The 17,414-nt window shown below is 40.0% G+C and overlaps 1 protein-coding gene and 1 long non-coding RNA gene across 3 annotated transcripts in view; one reads left to right on the forward strand and one right to left on the reverse strand.

The window, feature by feature from the left end:
• Nucleotides 1-17,414, forward strand: part of CPNE4 (copine 4) — a 437,398-nt gene that overhangs the window by 290,332 nt on the left and 129,652 nt on the right. For both annotated transcript variants that reach the window (XM_056520653.1, XM_056520655.1), the window contains exons 6-7: nt 4,516-4,599; nt 11,388-11,477. In XM_056520653.1, coding sequence (XP_056376628.1) covers nt 4,516-4,599; nt 11,388-11,477 — 174 coding nt within the window. The remainder of the gene's footprint in view (nt 1-4,515; nt 4,600-11,387; nt 11,478-17,414) is intronic.
• The window catches only part of LOC130273593 (uncharacterized), a 75,088-nt gene continuing 64,271 nt past the window's right edge, over nt 6,598-17,414 (reverse strand). The window contains exon 3 of the long non-coding RNA XR_008844055.1: nt 6,598-6,719. This is a non-coding gene — a long non-coding RNA (uncharacterized LOC130273593). The remainder of the gene's footprint in view (nt 6,720-17,414) is intronic.

Genomic DNA, 17,414 nt, shown 5'->3' on the forward strand with positions numbered 1-17,414 from the left:
TTTATATACAGACAGTGAAAGGGAAATTACTAATACTGATGGATTCCCTCTTTGTTTCAGACACACAAGAATTTTATTCTCATTGGGTCAACCGCCAAACTTTGTCCATAGTTCATCCACTAAAAATCTGCCTAAATTTACACCAGTTCACTTGTAGTGTATTGTGCACAAAAAAGTAACCTTATCATTTTTGTCCACACACTTAATATAGATGTCCGAATTTAGAATGTCCACCTTTTGAGAGGATGATAAAATACAATATATATCAGTTGGATTTGTTGGTGCATAATGATAATAAATCTTTCGTAACAAGCGTCAAGAATAATGTGCAGTTGCCACCATATATTCGTTCCATGACCAATGGTAAATTCTCTATTCTGTGTGTGACCACTCCCATGAAACCTTGGTTGGGAAAAGCTAACTTGGAGTAAGAACATTGTTGTAAATTTGTCAAAATCTGTGTAAAGAGTGGTGCCGTTGCACATAGAAACCAATCAGATTGCTTATTACATTTCTTTATTTAAGAATGAAAGAAGCAATGGGATTGGTTGCTATGGGCAACTGCACCAAAGTTGGTACTTTAAATTCTAGTAAAAGTGGATGGTTTGTCTTTTATTAAATAATTTAAACTATATTATCGTTTTGGACACTTTGTTTTGTATGAAGATTAAAGGGGTACTTTTAAGGCTTTATAAGTCAATTGGTGCCAGAAAGTTAAACAGATTTGTAAATTACTTCTATTAAAAATTCTTTACCCTTCCTGCCATTTTCAGCAACTGTATACTACAGAGGAAATTCTGTTCTTTTTTAATTTCTTTTTTGTCTTGTCCACAGTGCTCTCTGCTGACACCTGGAACTGTCCAGAGCAGCATAGGTTTGCTATGGGGATTTTCTCCTGCTCTGGACAGTTCCTGACACAGACAGAGGTGTCAGCAGAGAGCACTGTGGTCAGACAGAAAAGAAATTCAAAAATAATAGAATTTTCTCTGTAGCATACAGCTGCTAAAAAGTACAGGAAGGGTAAAGATTTTTTTAATAGAAGTAATTTACAAATCTTATAGAAGAGTTGGAGAGGCTCTTGTCTGACTACCCACCAAATAAACCCGGGCTACCTAATTTGACACCTATACCCAAGGTTTCAGATTGTAGTTTGTCTGTAGAAATATATATATTAAGGGTCAGGGTTTGAGACAACTGGACAGGTTGTGTTTCAAGTAATATTTCAATTTATTGATTATATATAGTGTGACAATAGAATATTAGATAAAATGTAAATAGCAGCAACTGCGTCTCACAGGGCCCTTGTGCAGGCGCAGCACCAACTATTAAGAACTATAGCATATGTATAGTACAGTATATAAAATATAAAAATATACTTGTAAAAAATTTTAAAAATTATAAAATATAGAGATCACCATAAACATATATAGAGAGAGGGATCTGGGTTCTCTCTATATATGTTTATGGTGGTCTCTATATTTTATAATTTTTACAATTTTTTACAAGTATATTTTTATATTTTATATACTGTACTATACATATGCTATAGTTCTTAATAGTTGGTGCTGCGCCTGCACAAGGGCCCTGTGAGACGCAGTTGCTGCTATTTACATTTTATCTAATATTCTATTGTCACATTATATACAATCAATAAATTGAAATATTACTTGAAACACAACCTGTCCAGTTGTGTCAAACCCTGAGCCCTAATATATATATTTCTACAGATAATTTACAAATCTGTTTAACTTTCTGGCACCAGTTCATTAAAAAAAAAAAGTTTTCCACCGGAGTACCACTTTAAGATATTCTGCCAGGGTATATATGTCTTAAAAGCCCATTAACTAGAAGTATTGTATGTAAAGAGATTGTTCTATTAATATATGTTTAACCTCTATACCTTTGCATCAGTTGTTTAAAAGTTGAAGAGTATAGTTAACTTTGTATGGGGGTGGGACTGCCCCTTTAAACTGTGCTGCGCCCCTCTTTTGCCTGTGTCATTTGAAAATGCTTTCCCATATAGTGTTTGATCTGCTGCTGTTTTGGTGCAAAGTGTCTTCTGCTGTCTAATGGAGTCACCAGTAGGGGATCAGTAACTCAGGTGTTATAAGGGAGCATAGCTCTCAAATTGACAGAGTAGCAGGCTGTCAGTGTCGCCATGGAGACAGCTATTTGCTAAAGCACAGTGGTCCCCAACCCTGTCCTCAAACCCCCTAAAAGTCCAGGATCTGCATTTTTCCTATTCTGTTCCAATGGAGTAACTAAAACAACAAAGAATGTTTGTTGGACTTTGAGGACTGGGTTAGGGACCACTGTGCTAAAGGACAAGAATCCATCCAAGCATCCAAGATGTCACAATAGCTTACCTGGGGGATATCAACTTGTGATGTCACAACAGTTTTCCTGAGGAAAACCCACTAGGTTTCGCAATAGACTAGTTGTGGGAACCCACTTGTGGTGTCACAATGGCTTACATAAATAAAATCTACTTGTGATGTCACAATAGCTTACCTTAGGGATACCTACTTGTGTTGTTACTATAGACTATAGTGTACCTGGCTGAACATAGCGTTAAACCCCAGTTGTGTACACAACATTATTTCTAATGGAAAAACCACTTCATCATGTCACAGTAGATTACCTGAAGAAACCCATCTGTGATGTCACAATAGCTTCTCTATTGGAAACCTCTTTGTAATATCAGCATAGCCTACTCAAGTAAAACCTGCTTGTGATGTGACAATTGTATTTCTGAAGGAAACCCATATGCAGAACATTACATACTTTAGCCAAATATAAAAAGATTTGCATGCATATCTAAAATCCATTTGTGATGTCACTGTTAGTGTTGCTCGCGAATATTCGCAATTCGAATATTATTCGCGAATATCGCATATTCGCGAATTCGCGAATTTCGCGAATATAGCGCTATATATTCGTAATTACGAATATTCTTTTTTTTTTTTTTTTTTTTTTTCTTCACAGTACACATCACAGTGATCATCCCTCTCTGCTTCCAGCTTGTGTGGTGTAAAGAAGGCTCTAATACTACTGTATGAGACTGCCGGACGAGAATTCGCATATACGAAAATTAGCATATGCTAATTTTCGCATATGCGAATTTTCGCGTGCACTAATTTTTTGTATGTTAATTTTCGTATACGCGAATGTTCGCATATGCGAAAATAAAACGAGGATATTACGAATATGCGAATATTCGCGAATATATGACGAATATTCGTCCATATATTCGCGAATATTCGCGAATTCGAATATGGCCTATGCCGCTCAACACTAGTCACTGTTGCTTACATATCTAAAATCCATTTGTGATGTCACCGTTGCTTACATATCTAAAATCCATTTGTGATGTCACCGTTGCTTACATATCTAAAATCCATTTGTGATGTCACCGTTGCTTACATATCTAAAATCCATTTGTGATGTCACCGTTGCTTACATATCTAAAATCTATTTGTGATGTCACCGTTGCTTACATATCTAAAATCCATTTGTGATGTCACCGTTGCTTACATATCTAAAATCCATTTGTGATGTCACCGTTGCTTACATATCTAAAATCCATTTGTGATGTCACCGTTGCTTACATATCTAAAATCCATTTGTGATGTCACCGTTGCTTACATATCTAAAATCCATTTGTGATGTCACTGTTGCTTACATATCTAAAATCCATTTGTGATGTCACCGTTGCTTACATATCTAAAATCCATTTGTGATATCACCGTTGCTTACATATCTAAAATCCATTTGTGATATCACCGTTGCTTACATATCCAAAATCCATTTGTGATATCACCATTGCTTACATATCTAAAATCCATTTGTGATGTCACCGTTGCTTACATATCTAAAATCCATTTGTGATGTCTGCGTTGCTTACATATCTAAAATCCATTTGTGATGTCACAGTTGCTTACATATCTAAAATCCATTTATGATGTCACAGTTGCTTAAAAATCCATTTGTGATGTTACAAAAGCACACCAGAATTAAACACAGTTTTGAAGTTCCCATAATTAACATGAGGGGAAAATCCACTTGTGGTGTGACAATGGCTTATTTGACTAAAACCTTCTATTAGTTTTGCACAAGTAAAACCCACTTGTGATGTCACAATAGCTTATGTGAGTAAAATTAATGAAATGTCACAATAGTATCCCTGACAACAACTTCCTTGTGATATCATAATTGTACACCAGTGTGAATCTCAATAGTGCAGCATAAAAATAAAATAGATATGAGATATATAATAAGATATCTACAAGAGAAAAAAAATCCATTATAAGGTTCTATCTGTTAGGAAAGATACAGGCAGATAGATACCAGCTAGTGCAAAGTTAAAATAAGGAAAAGTAGCTATAAGAATAGGAATGGCAGTGTAACAAATCTTACATTTATCCAATCTCCCATTTCAATCAACTGTGACAGAAGAGATGTAAACAGACAGCATGGATCTGCCAACCCATTTAATTGAATACCATTCTATTTCAGGATTTTTTCAGCAAGTCAGATCCATTCTTGGAAACCTTCAGAATGAATGATGATGGCACTCAGCAGCTGGTTCACAGGACTGAGGTAAGAGCCTAGTGTATATAGAATCTCACAATGGAAACACAATATGGGTGTGCCAGGCTTGTCTTTGTTATCTTGTTATCACAAGAGAGGTTTACAGGCGCGTAACACTTGTAACTGGTAATCTTTGTGTTGTCAGAAACATATCGTATATATCCAAAATCAACCTGTGTTTTTCAATTACAGGCATAAAAGAGCATATTTACACTCACTGGCCACTTTATTCAAGACACCTGTTCAATTGTATTAATTGCGTATTAACACAAACAGTTAATTAGCCAATCGCTTGGAGCAACTCAATGCCTTTAGGCATGTACATGTGGTCAAGCCAACCTGCTAAAGTTGAAAACAAGCATCAGAATGGGGAGGGAAGAAAGGAGATTTAATCTTGAAGCTACAGCCACAGAAGACCACCTCGGGTGCCAATACTGTCAGGTAAAAACAGGAAACTGAGAATACAATTTGTACAGGCTTGCCAAAATTGGACAATGGAAGACTGGAAGAATGTTGCCTGCTCTGATGAGTCTCCAGCTACAATATTCTGATGGCATGGTCAGATTTTGGCATAAATACCATAAAAACATGGTTCCATCCGGCCTTATTTCAATGGTTCAGGCTGATGGAAGCATTGTAATGGTATGGGGGACATTTTCTGGGCCTCCTTTAGGCCCTTTAGTATCGATTGAGCATCCTTTAAATTCAACAGTCTTGCTACCCATATCTGTCCCTTATGACTAGTGTCATTATCTGATGGCTATTTCCAGAAGGATAATGCACTATGCCACAAAGATCACATCATCTCATACATGACAATGAGTTCCCTGTATTTCGATGGCCTCTACAGTCACCAGATCTCGTTCCAATAGAGAACCATTGGGATGTGGTGGAAAAGGATATTCAGATCATGGATGTGCTGCCGATAAATCTGTAGCAACTGCATAATGTCATCATGTCCATATGGACCAAAATCTCTGAGGAATGTTTTCTGCACCTTGTAGTAAGAATGCCATGAAGAATGTAGGAAAAAGGGGTCCAACCCGATGCTATCAAGGTGTACCTAATAAAGTGTCCAGTGAGTATACACAAGGCATCCCTGGTATACATTACTTGTAGCCTCAGAAGCCCTAATTCGAACAGTGTTTTGGCTCTCTTGTTATGCCAAATGGTTCTCAAGATATAATGATATTACTATTTGGTTGACTATTTGTTCTTTTCATTGAATTGTCAGATGGGTGGGATGATATTGAATGAATGCTAAGCTAAGGGGGCCTGTATATAAGACTGAGGGGGCATGGAGCATGTAGGGGGTGTGTGAATATGAATTTCCCAATCACACTCCATTAGTCCAGCATTCAAACACACTGTTGCAAATAAATTCCAGCCCATCTGACTATTGAGTGAAAAGTACAGATAGTAAAGCAAATAGTAAAACCTGTATATCTTTGGAGTCTTAGGAGGTATCAAGAAAAAAAAAATTGGAATCAAGGTGCCAACGCTACAGAGTAAAATTAAAAACTATTTTTAAGGTCCTCTGTAAGGGTACAGGTCCTCTGTAAGGGTATGTTCACACTACGGAGTTTGAACGGAATCTATGCCCACAGAATTCCATGAGCGGAGATTCCATTCTGGCGGCCGGACCGTGCGGCACTGCGCCGTCACCATTGACGGCTATGTGTGAACATACCCTAAGTGTGAAAAGTCAGTTTTGGCCATGTGATCTGAGGATTATATAGGCAAAGCAGCAATTCTGGCCATTGCAACAGGGAGTCAGTACGTATACCCCTAAGCCTTTACCATTCAAACGCCATAGTAGTTTGGCATGCGGTAGAAAATGCCTGCTCCCCATACCTGAATATGTGAAGCTGTGCAAATAAAACTGGGAACCCCCTGTGATCCAACTGATAGGCTGATAGCGCTTCACCAAAATAGTTCAGGACAATGCACCAAGTTACAAATAAGTGCAATATTTTATTCAAATAGATTGGTACAGCTAGGACAATGCGTTTCCGAAGGATAACTCCTTTCTTCGTGAGAGCTATTGTAATATGGGGTTCTACCATCCAATGGCTGTAGTCAATCGTGATTTTCAACAAAGTAATGTTTTGTCCATAGGAATGCAGCATCTGAAGGCAGAATTTCGACAATGGGGTTATATGAAGTAGAATCACTATGGATGAATATCAATGAGCTCTATGGGAGTGCAGGATATAACAAAAACAAGCTAAAAAATACATAATATAAAACATAAATTCTTTGTTGATGCAAACAGTAAAAAGCATAGGACAAAGCCTAAAGTGCAGATTTTCTCATGTACTATTGTGTTATTAAGAAAAAACTATTATAATATTAAAGATACATCCCATCTAGAAGCAATAGCCATGATCCTGTTTAGAAGCAGAAAAAATGATCCTCCACACTGCAACATTTGTGTTATTTTATTCACCCGAGCAGAAACAACTATGTCCTTGGTGATACCAGTAAAAAGGAGATTACTCTTCTCTCAGCTAGCCTAAATACTGGGCAAACTGGGAAATGTATTGTATATGCTGTGTATTAACATACAGTGCTGATAAAATGTACAGTTCAAACCATCTGTCTCTTTCAAGGTGAGGTTGAGTTTCTATACCGGTGAGGGATGGAGGAGGCATCTGGCCGCACTTTAAATGTACTATAGTATATTAGGAAGCAGATGGATGAAGAACCTCCATATCTATAAAACACATCGCTCTATTAGGAGCTTACATTTTGCTACTTTATTGTTTTATGAATTTCTAGATCATTGTCTGCAGCTATTTTTGGACTTTATTGATATTGCTGCCATTCACTTAATGAACTGATTCTTTATATTAGCGGAAAAAGTTTGTAGAGCTCCTGGACTACACTACAACTGATAGGAGATAGAACCAAGAATCACACTAAAGAGGCAGCAAAATGTCTGGGTAATGTCAACCAATAACAGGTCAAAGAGAGCCAAAAGATGGGGCAGGAAGCATGGTACAATGTCCAGGAACCAGGATGCTTGGTGGTATATTCACCCTTTTTGAGATTTTATCTTCTGTCCAATTGTAGAAAAGTGTAGGAAACCTGGGCCACAACCCTTAGAGTTGTAGTGACTATTAGAGATGAGCGAACTTACAGTAAATTCGATTTGTCACGAACTTCTCGGCTCGGCAGTTGATGACTTTTCCTGCATAAATTAGTTCAGCCTTCAGGTGCTCCGGTGGGCTGGAAAAGGTGGATACATTCCTAGGAAAGAGTCTCCTAGGACTGTATCCACCTTTTCCAGCCCACTGGAGCCCCGGAAAGCTGAACTAATTTATGCAGGAAAAGTCATCAACTGCCTAGCCGAGAAGTTTGTGACGAATCGAATTTACTGTAAGTTCGCTCATCTCTAGTGACTATCATTTTAATGGTTGTCAACATAGTTGAGAAATATGTATTCACAAGATATTTTGAAGCAAATTTTATAAAAGGGGAGCTTTCCAACAGTTTGACATAGGAAAAAATGGTTAAGATCTTAATGAATACATGTCATATTTAAAGACATGGCATATGTATTTCATTTGGAAATACTATATATTGTCAGTCTTTGGGGAATACAACATCGAGCATTGCAACATAAATAAGTAAGCACCATCCAACAACCAAGCATTCCTATACTAAGATGGATAGTGGGGCCATTAGTAAAGTTCTACTGCTTAAAGAGTACCTATCATGATCTAAACTCTCCCTAATCCCCCCCCCCACCATCTGCCCCTGACTCTCACTGACACTATCCCTGTGTTTCTTTTCATTCAAAGCCCCCTCTTTCTACCTGATTTATTGTCCTCTTGGCTGCTCATTTAGCCGTCTTAGTGTGATAGAGTAAGGGAGCATTGCCCAGCATAGAGGCTGTGGACACAGCAGCAGGCAGCTCTGAATCTTCTCCTCTCTGTTTACAACTGCATGTGCAGAGAGAAGAAAGATCGGAGCTCAGATAGTAAAATGATTGAGGGCATGCAGTAAGGCAGAGTCAGGAGTATGCCCTGCTGTGCTATTAGCACAGTGATGGCTCCTGCCTGTCTGATTGACAGGCAGGGAGCAGTGCTGAGCTTGTCTGTGTCCCGGCAGCAGTCTGAAATTTAGGACTCCAGCATGAGTCTGAAATCTATAAAAAGGGCTTGCGGCCAGGACTGGTAGGGAGAACACCCTAGTGGTCATTTTTTCAAAGTGAAAAATAATATAGAAATAAACATATTTTTTTTAATAACATGATATTGGAAAGTTGTTCTTCATACATTAATCTGTAATATAGCAAATTTTTTTTTTTTTACGAAAGGTACCCTTTAAATTGCCTTCAAATCTACTGAATTGAAAACTGCACAGTGCAAACCTGGCTTAGTGATGTAGTTGGATACTTAATGTTATGCCAAAGACAGTTTTACTACACTGTTCAAAAAAAAAATCACACTTCTGTGAAATCACACTGTCCACTCAGGAAGGAACACTGATTGACAATCAATTTCACATACTGTTGTGCAAATGGAACAACAGGTGGAAATTATAGGCAATTAGCAAGACACCCCCAATAAAGGAGTGGTTCTGCAGGTGGTGACCACAGACCACTTCTCAGTTCCTATGCTTCCTGGCTGATGTTTTGGTCACTCTTGAATGCTGGCGGTGCTTTCACTCTAGTGGTAGCATGAGATAGAGTCTACAACCCACACAAGTGGCTCAGGTAGTGCAGTTCATCCAGGATGGCACATCAATGCGAGCTTTGGCAAGAAGGTTTTCTGTGTCTGTCAGTGTAGTGTCCGGAGCATGGAGGTGCTACCAGAAGACAGGCCAGTACATCAGGAGACGTGGAGGAGGCCGTAGGAGGGCAACAACCCAGCAGCAGGACCATTACCTCCGCCTTTGTGCAAGGAGGAGCAGGAGGAGCACTGCCAGAGCCCTGCAAAATGACCTCCAGCAGGCCACAAATGTGCATGTGTCCACTCAAACGGTCAGAAAAAAACTCCATGGGGGTGAAATGAGGGCCTGACGTCCACAGGTGGGGGTGGTGCTTACAGCCCAACACTGTGCGTGACATTTAGCATTTGCCAGAGAACATCAAGATTGGTAAATTCGCAGCTGGTGCCTTGTGCTCTTCACAGATGAAAGCAGGTTCACACTAAGCACGTAATAGACATGACAGAGTCTGGAGACTCAATGGAGAATGTTCTGCTGCCTGCAATATCCTCCAGCTTGTCCGGTTTGGCGGTGGGTCAGTAATGATGTGGGGCGGCATTTCTTTGGGGGGGGGGGGGGGGGGAGCGCACAGCCCTCCATGTGCTTGCCAGAGGTAGCCTGACTGCCATTAGGTACCGAGATGAGATCCTCAGACCCCCTGTGGGACCATATACTGGTGCAGTTGTCCCTGGGTTCCTCCCAATGCAAGACAATGCTAGACCTCATGTGGCTGGAATATGTCAGCAGTTCCTGCAAGAGGAAGGCATTGATGCTGTGGACTGGCCCGCCCGTTCCCCTGACCTGAATCCGAATGAGCACATCTGGGACATCATGTCTCTCTCCATCCAGACTGCCAAGAGTTGGCGGATGCTTTAGTCCAGGTCTGGAAGGACACCCCTCAGGAGACCATCCACCACCTCATCAGGAGCATGCCCAGGCATTGTAGGGAGGTCATACGGGCATGTAAAGGCCACACACACTACTGAGTCTCATTTTGACTTGTTTTAAGGACATTTCATCAAAGTTGCATCAGTCTGTAGTGTCCTTTTCCACTTTGATTTTGAATGTGACTCCATATCCAGACCTCCATGGGTTGATAAATTTGATTTCCATTGATAATTTTTGTGTGATTTACATTCAACTATGTAAAGATGAAAGTATTTCATACGATTAGTTCATTCATTCACATCTAGGATGTGTTATCTTAGTGTTCCCTTTATTTTTTTGAGCAGTGTATTTTAATCTTAGGACTACAGCATAATCTTAAAGGGGTACTCCACCCCTAGACATCTTATCCCCTATCTAAAGGATAGGGGATAAGATATCTGATCGCGGGGGTCCCGCTGTTGGGGACCCCCGTGATCTCTCCTGCATCATCCTTTGGATAGGGGATAAGATTTCTAGGGGAGCAGTACCCCTTTATTGCTGACTATTATTTTTGACAAGAGCAGCCTGAGCATCCTCTAGCTCTTAATAAAAGCATTCCTTGTCATCCGTGACAAAACATTCTGCTACTTGTATCATACTTGACTCCAATATGTTTCAAAGCACGTTTAATTTACTCAGTAAAATAACATCTTTAAAGGGTACCTTTCATCAAAAAAACTTTTGATATATTATAGATTAATGTATGCAGAATAACTTTCCAATAGCATGTTATCAAAAAATATGCTTCTTTCTATTTAATTTTCCACTTTGAAAAAATGACCACTAGGGGTCTCCCTACCAGTCCTTTTTTTTTTTTTTATAGATTTCAGACTCGTGCAGGAGTCCTAAATCTCAGACTGCAGCCGGGACAGTTTGTCTGTGTTCCGGCTGCAGTCTGAGATTTAGGACTCCTGCATGAGTCTGAAATCTATAAAAAAGGACTGGTAGGTAGACCCCTAGTGGTAATTTTTTCAAAGTGGAAAATTAAATAGAAAGAAGCATATTTTTTAATAACATACTATTGGAAAGTTATTCTGCATACATTAATCTATAATATATCAAACGTTTTTTTGATGAAAGGTACCCTATAACATAATGTATCATCAATAAATGCATTAGCAGATCATTTTTATGTTATTTTTACTCCATTGCAGGTTGTCATGAACAATTTGAATCCGGTTTGGAAAACATTTAAGGTCTCGGTAAACTCGCTTTGCAGTGGTGATCATGATCGCAAACTAAAGGTACAGTTATAGTGTATTTTTGTATACTTGTTGGGATGAACATGAACTTTATTTCCTGATTTATTTCCTTGATCCAAATTGTCATTTTAAATGAATGAGATCCGTCAGAGAATACTTTATCCTTTCTTTCCAAAATACTATAAATGAGCCCTTATGCCACAGATCCAGCTTATTCAACTACCGGTAATCAATCTTCTCCTAACTATTGTAGGTTAGTAGTGGTATTACATTCTGCCTAATGAAATGAATGGATGACCATCCATCAGACCTTCATTGCACACATTTTCTTTTCTGCATTTTAAAATGAATGTACAAATTGCCATGTATTATGTCTCCAGATCATTTGTTTGAATTTGCCCCCTTGTGGTTTAATAAATATTTAAAGAAACTATATAAAGTAAGGGGATCAGGAAAATTATGATTATTTCTAAGGGTGCATTTAGGGATTGGCAATCCGTTAAACTCGAATTTGAATTAGTTTATATGTCCTGATATGAATTTTTCAGGTAAAATGACATTTAGTAGAACAGAATTCATAAATATATGCAATTCAATTCCAGTAGAGTTAAAGGGGTACTCCGCTGGAAAACTTTCTTTTTAAATCAACTGGTGCCAGAAAGTTAAACAGATGTGTAAATTACTTCTCTTTAAAAATCGTAATCCTTCCAGTACTTATCAGTTGCTGTATGTTTCACATGAAGTTCGTTTCTTTTTAAATTTCCTTTCAGTCTGACCACAGTGCTCACTGCTGACACTTCTGTCCATGTCAGGAACTGTCCAAAGCAGGAGCAAATCCCCAGAGCAAACCTCTCCTGGACAGTTCCTGACATGGTGTCAGTAGTGAGCACTGTGGTCAGACAGAAAGGAAATTCAATAAGAAAATAACTTTTTCTGTACTGTACTGGAAGGTTTAGGTTTTTTAAATTGAAGTAATTTACAACTCTATTTAACTTTGTGGCACCAGTTGATTAAAAAAAAAACAATAATTATTTTCCAGCCGAGTACCCCTTTAACCCCTTAAGGACACAGCCGAATATGACCTTAAGGACCAGAGCATTTTTTGCACATCTGGCCACTGTCACTTTAAGCATTAATAACTCTGGGATGCTTTTCCTAATCATTCTGATTCCAAGATTGTTTTTTCGTGACATATTCTACTTTGTTAGTGGTAAATTTTCAGCGATACTTGCATCATTTATGAAAAATTAGAAAATTTTGCATTTTTCTAAATTTGAAGCTCTCTGCTTTTAAGGAAATGTTATATTGATTTACATATACAATATGTCTACTTTATGTTGGCATCATAAAGTTGACATGTTTTTACTTTTGGAAGACATCAGAGGGCTTCAAAGTTCATCATCAATTTTCTAATTTTTCACAAAATTTTCAAAATTGGAATTTTTCAGGGACCAGTTCAGTTTTGAAGTGGATTTGAAGGGCCTTCATTTTAGAAATACCCCATAAATTACACCATTATAAAAACTGCACTCCTCAAAGTATTCAAAATGACATTCAGAAAGTTTGTTAACCCTTTAGGTGTTTCACAGGAATAGCAGCAAAGTGAAGAAGAAAATTCAAAATCTTCATTTTTTACACTCGCATGTTCTTGTAGACCCAGTTTTTTTTTTTATTTGTACAAGGGGTAATAGGAGAAAAAGCCCCCCAAACTTTGTAACCCAATTTCTCTCCAGTAAAGAAATACCTCATATGTGGATGTAAAATGCTTTGTGGGTGCACTAGAGGGTTCAGAAGGCACCCCTCAAGGTACGTAACAAGGGGTCCAGTGAGCCTTAACACCCCACAGGTGTTTGTCAACTTTTCGTTAAAGTTGGATGTGTAAATTACATTTTTTGTTCACAAAAATTCAGTTTTTTCCCTCCAAATGTACCATTTTTACAAGGAGTGATGGGAAAAAATGCCCCCCCCCCCCCAAATTTGTAACCCCATTTATTTGTAGTATGGAAATACCCCATGTGTGGATGTAAAATGCTCTGTGGGCGAACTACAATGCTCAGAAGAGAAGGAGCCACATTTGGCTTTTGGAGAGAAAATTTTGCTGAAATGTTTTTTGGGGGGCATGTCTTTATTTAGGAAGCCCCAATGGTGCCATAACAGCAAAAAATAACTCCACATGGCATACTATTTTGGAAACTACACCCCCAAGGAACGTAACAAGGGGTCCAGTGAGCCTTAACACCCCACAGGTGTTTGTCAACTTTTCGTTAAAGTCGGATGTGTAAATCACATATTTTTTTTTCACTAAAATCTATTTTTTTCCCAAATTTACCATTTTTTACAAGGGTTAATGGGAGAAAATGCCCCCCCCCCCAAATTTGTAACACCCTTTTCTTAGAGCATGGAAATACCCCATGTGTGGATGTAAAATGCTCTGTAGGCGAACTACAATGCTCAGAAGAGAAGGAGCCACATTTTGCTTTTGGAGAGAGAATTTTGCTGAAATGGTTTTTGGGGGGCATGTCGCATTTAGGAAGCCCCTATGGTGCCATAACAACAACAAAAAACACATGGCATACTATTTTGGAAAATACACCCCTCAAGGCACGTAACAAGGGGTCCAGTGAGCCTTAACACCCCACAGGTGTTTGACGACTTTTTGTTTAAGTTGGATGTGTAAATGAATAGTTTTTTTTTTTACTAGAATTCATTTTTTCCCCTAAATTTACCATTTCTAAAGGGGTAATAGGAGAAAATGCCCCCCAAAATTTGTAAAACTGTTTCTTTTGAGTATGGAAATACCCCATGTGTGGATGTAAAATGCTCTGCGGGTGAACTACAATGCTCAGAAGAGAGGGAAATACATTTGGCTTTTGGAGAGAAAATGTTGCTGAAATAGTTTTTGGGGGGTGGGGGCATGTCGCATTTAGGAAGCCCCAAAGGTGCAATAACAGCAAAAAAAAAACAAACACACATGGCATACTATTTTGGAAACTACACCCCTCAAGGAACATAACAAGGTTAACACCCCACAGGTGTTTGATAAATGTTCATTAAAGTGGGATGTGAAAAGGAAAACTTTTATTTTTTTTACACTAAAATGCTGGGGTTACCCCAAATTTTTCATTTTCACAAGTGGTATAACAGTAGCTGACGATTACATATATTCAGCAAAAAATAACAAAAATAAACACCCACATTTGGCACCTATATTTCCAGTTCCTTTGGAACTCCGGCCTACTCTTTCCCGGTCGCCAAAGATCAGGACCTTTAGGTCTTCTTCTTGGAACTGGAGAAATGTCCCTGTGTTGCCAGCGTACTGGGACAGTACAAAAGAGTTGTACATGGCAACCTGTACCAATTAGACTGCAACTTTTTAGTACTATGCCCGTGTTTTCCACTTTGCATTGTATGGCTTGAGGACTTGATCAGAGAGATCAACTCCCCCCATATCCCTATTGTAGTTCAGAATACAATCGGGCTTGAGGACCTCATATACTCTAAACTTGCAAGTGTACCCTGAGGTACTCTCACAAAGTTTGTAGAGTTTCACGCCATACCGCGCACGCTTCGAGGGAATATGAGAAGATGAGTCTCCCCTTAAAACTGATAAGAGACTCATCTACAGAGAGCTCCCTTAGGGGTATGTGTACAGGGGGGGGGGGCAGGTGTGTGTGCTCGGGTGCAAACTACAGTGGGGCAAAAAATTTAGTCAGCCACCAATTGTGCAAGTTCTCCCACTTAAAAATATGAGAGGCCTGTCATTTTCATCATAGGTATACCTCAACTATGAGAGACATAATGAGAAAAAAATCCATAAAATCACATTGTCTGATTTTTAAAGAATTTATTTGCAAACTATGGTGGAAAATACGTATTTGGTCACCTACAAACAAGCAAGATTTCTGGTTCTCACAGACCTGTAACTTCTTCTTCAAGAGTCTCCTCTGTCTTCCACTCATTATTACTCATACATCGCTGCTCTAGAGGAGATCTGCATGGAGGAATAGGCAAAAATACCAGCAACAGTGTGTGAAAACCTTGTGAAGACTTACAGAAAATGTTTGACCTCTGTCCTTGCTAACGAAGGGTATATAACAAAGTATTGAGATGAACTTTTGTTATTGACCAAATACTTATTTTCCACTATAATTTGCAAATACATTCTATAACCCCTTCCCGACCTATGACATACCTGTACGTCATGGGTGGCAAGGTGTTCCCGACCCATGACATACAGGTACGTCATGAACATTACTGCCGCTACTCGCGGCACCCCGCAGCGCCCGGAAAGATGGTGGCTATCACTGATAGCCAGCCATCTTACCGTGCGACCACGTGGGGTTTCATCCCCCACCCCCCCCCCCCCAGCGATCGCTGCTATCAGCTGGTCAAATCTGACTAGCTGATAGCAGCGTTTCGCTATGAAAATACTTAGCAGCGCGGTGTGTGAGTCCCGATCACAGGGATCGGGACACACACCGCTCTGCTAAGTGTCCCTGACCCGTCCCCCGGCGTCACTTACCCGTCCGAGCGGTGTCCCGAGCGGTCCCGGCGTCCTCCATGCGGTCCCGGCTGCGCTGCGTCCCGGAGGTGAGTTTGCAGCAGCAGGGCGGCATCTTCATTGGCAGCAGTGAGATCGCCGTAAAGCGATCTCACTGCTGCCTCTGAGAGTTTCAAAACTGCAACTCCCAGCATGCCCAGACAGCCTTTGGCTTTCTGGGCATGCTGGGAGTTGTAGTTTTGCAACATCTGGAGGCCCACAGTTTGGAGACCACTGTATAATGGTCTCCAATCTGTGCTCTTCCAGATGTTCCAAAATTACAAATCTCAGCATGCTCAGTCAGTCCAGGCATGCTGGGAGTTGTAGTTCTCTAACATCTGGAAGAGCACAGATTGGAGATCATTATACAGTGGTCTCCAAACTGTGGACCTCCAGATGTTGCAAAACTACAACTCCCAGCATGCCCAGACTGCCCAAGCATGCTGGAAGTTGTAGTTTGGCAACATCTGATCCTTCAGATATTGCCGAACTACAACTTCCAGCATGCCTTGGCAGTCTGGGCATGCTGGGAGTTGTAGTTTTGCAACAACTGGAGGCACACTAGTTGGGAAACATTGTCCGTTTCCTACCTCAGTGCCTCCAGCTGTTGCAATTGTTGCAAAACTATAACTCCCAGCATGCACTGACAGACCATGCATGCTGGGAGTTGTAGTTTTGCAACAGCTGGAGGCACACTGGTTTGGAAACACTAAGTTTGGTTGGTTGCAAAACACTTGAAAGTTTATTACTTAACTTAGTGTTTCCAAACCAGTGTTCCTCCAGCTGTTGCAAAACTACAACTCCCAGCATGCACGGACAGCCAAAGGGCATGCTCGGAGTTTGCAACAGCTGGATGTTTGCCCCCTCCCCCCAATGTGAATGTACAGGGTACACTCACATGGGCGGAGGTTTACAGTGAGTGCTGCAAGTTTGAGATGGCGCAAATTTTGCGCTGCAGCTCAAACTTCCGGCGGCAAACTTGCTGTGAACCTCTGCCCATGTGACTGTACCCTAAAAACACTACACTACACTAACACTAACCTAAAATAAAAAGTAAAAAACACTACATATACACATACCCCTACACAGCCCCCCTCCCCCCAAAAAATGAAAAACGTCTGGTACGCTACTGTTTCCAAAACGGAGCCTCCAGCTGTTGCAAAATAATAACTCCCAGTATTGCCGGACAGCCATTGACTGTCCAGGCATGCTGGGAGTTTTGCAACAGCTGGAGGCACCCTGCTTGGGAATCATTGGCATAGAATACCCCTATGTCCACCCCTATGCAAATCCCTAATTCAGGCCTCAAAGGTGCATGGCGCTCTCTCACTTTGGAGCCCTGTCGTATTTCAGGGCAACAGTTTTGGGACACATATGGGGTATCGCCGTACTCGGGAGAAATTGCCTTACAAATTTTGGGGGGCTTTTTCTTCTTTAAC

This window comes from Hyla sarda, chromosome 5, assembly GCF_029499605.1.
Source record: "Hyla sarda isolate aHylSar1 chromosome 5, aHylSar1.hap1, whole genome shotgun sequence".
Taxonomy (NCBI): Eukaryota; Metazoa; Chordata; class Amphibia; order Anura; family Hylidae; genus Hyla; species Hyla sarda.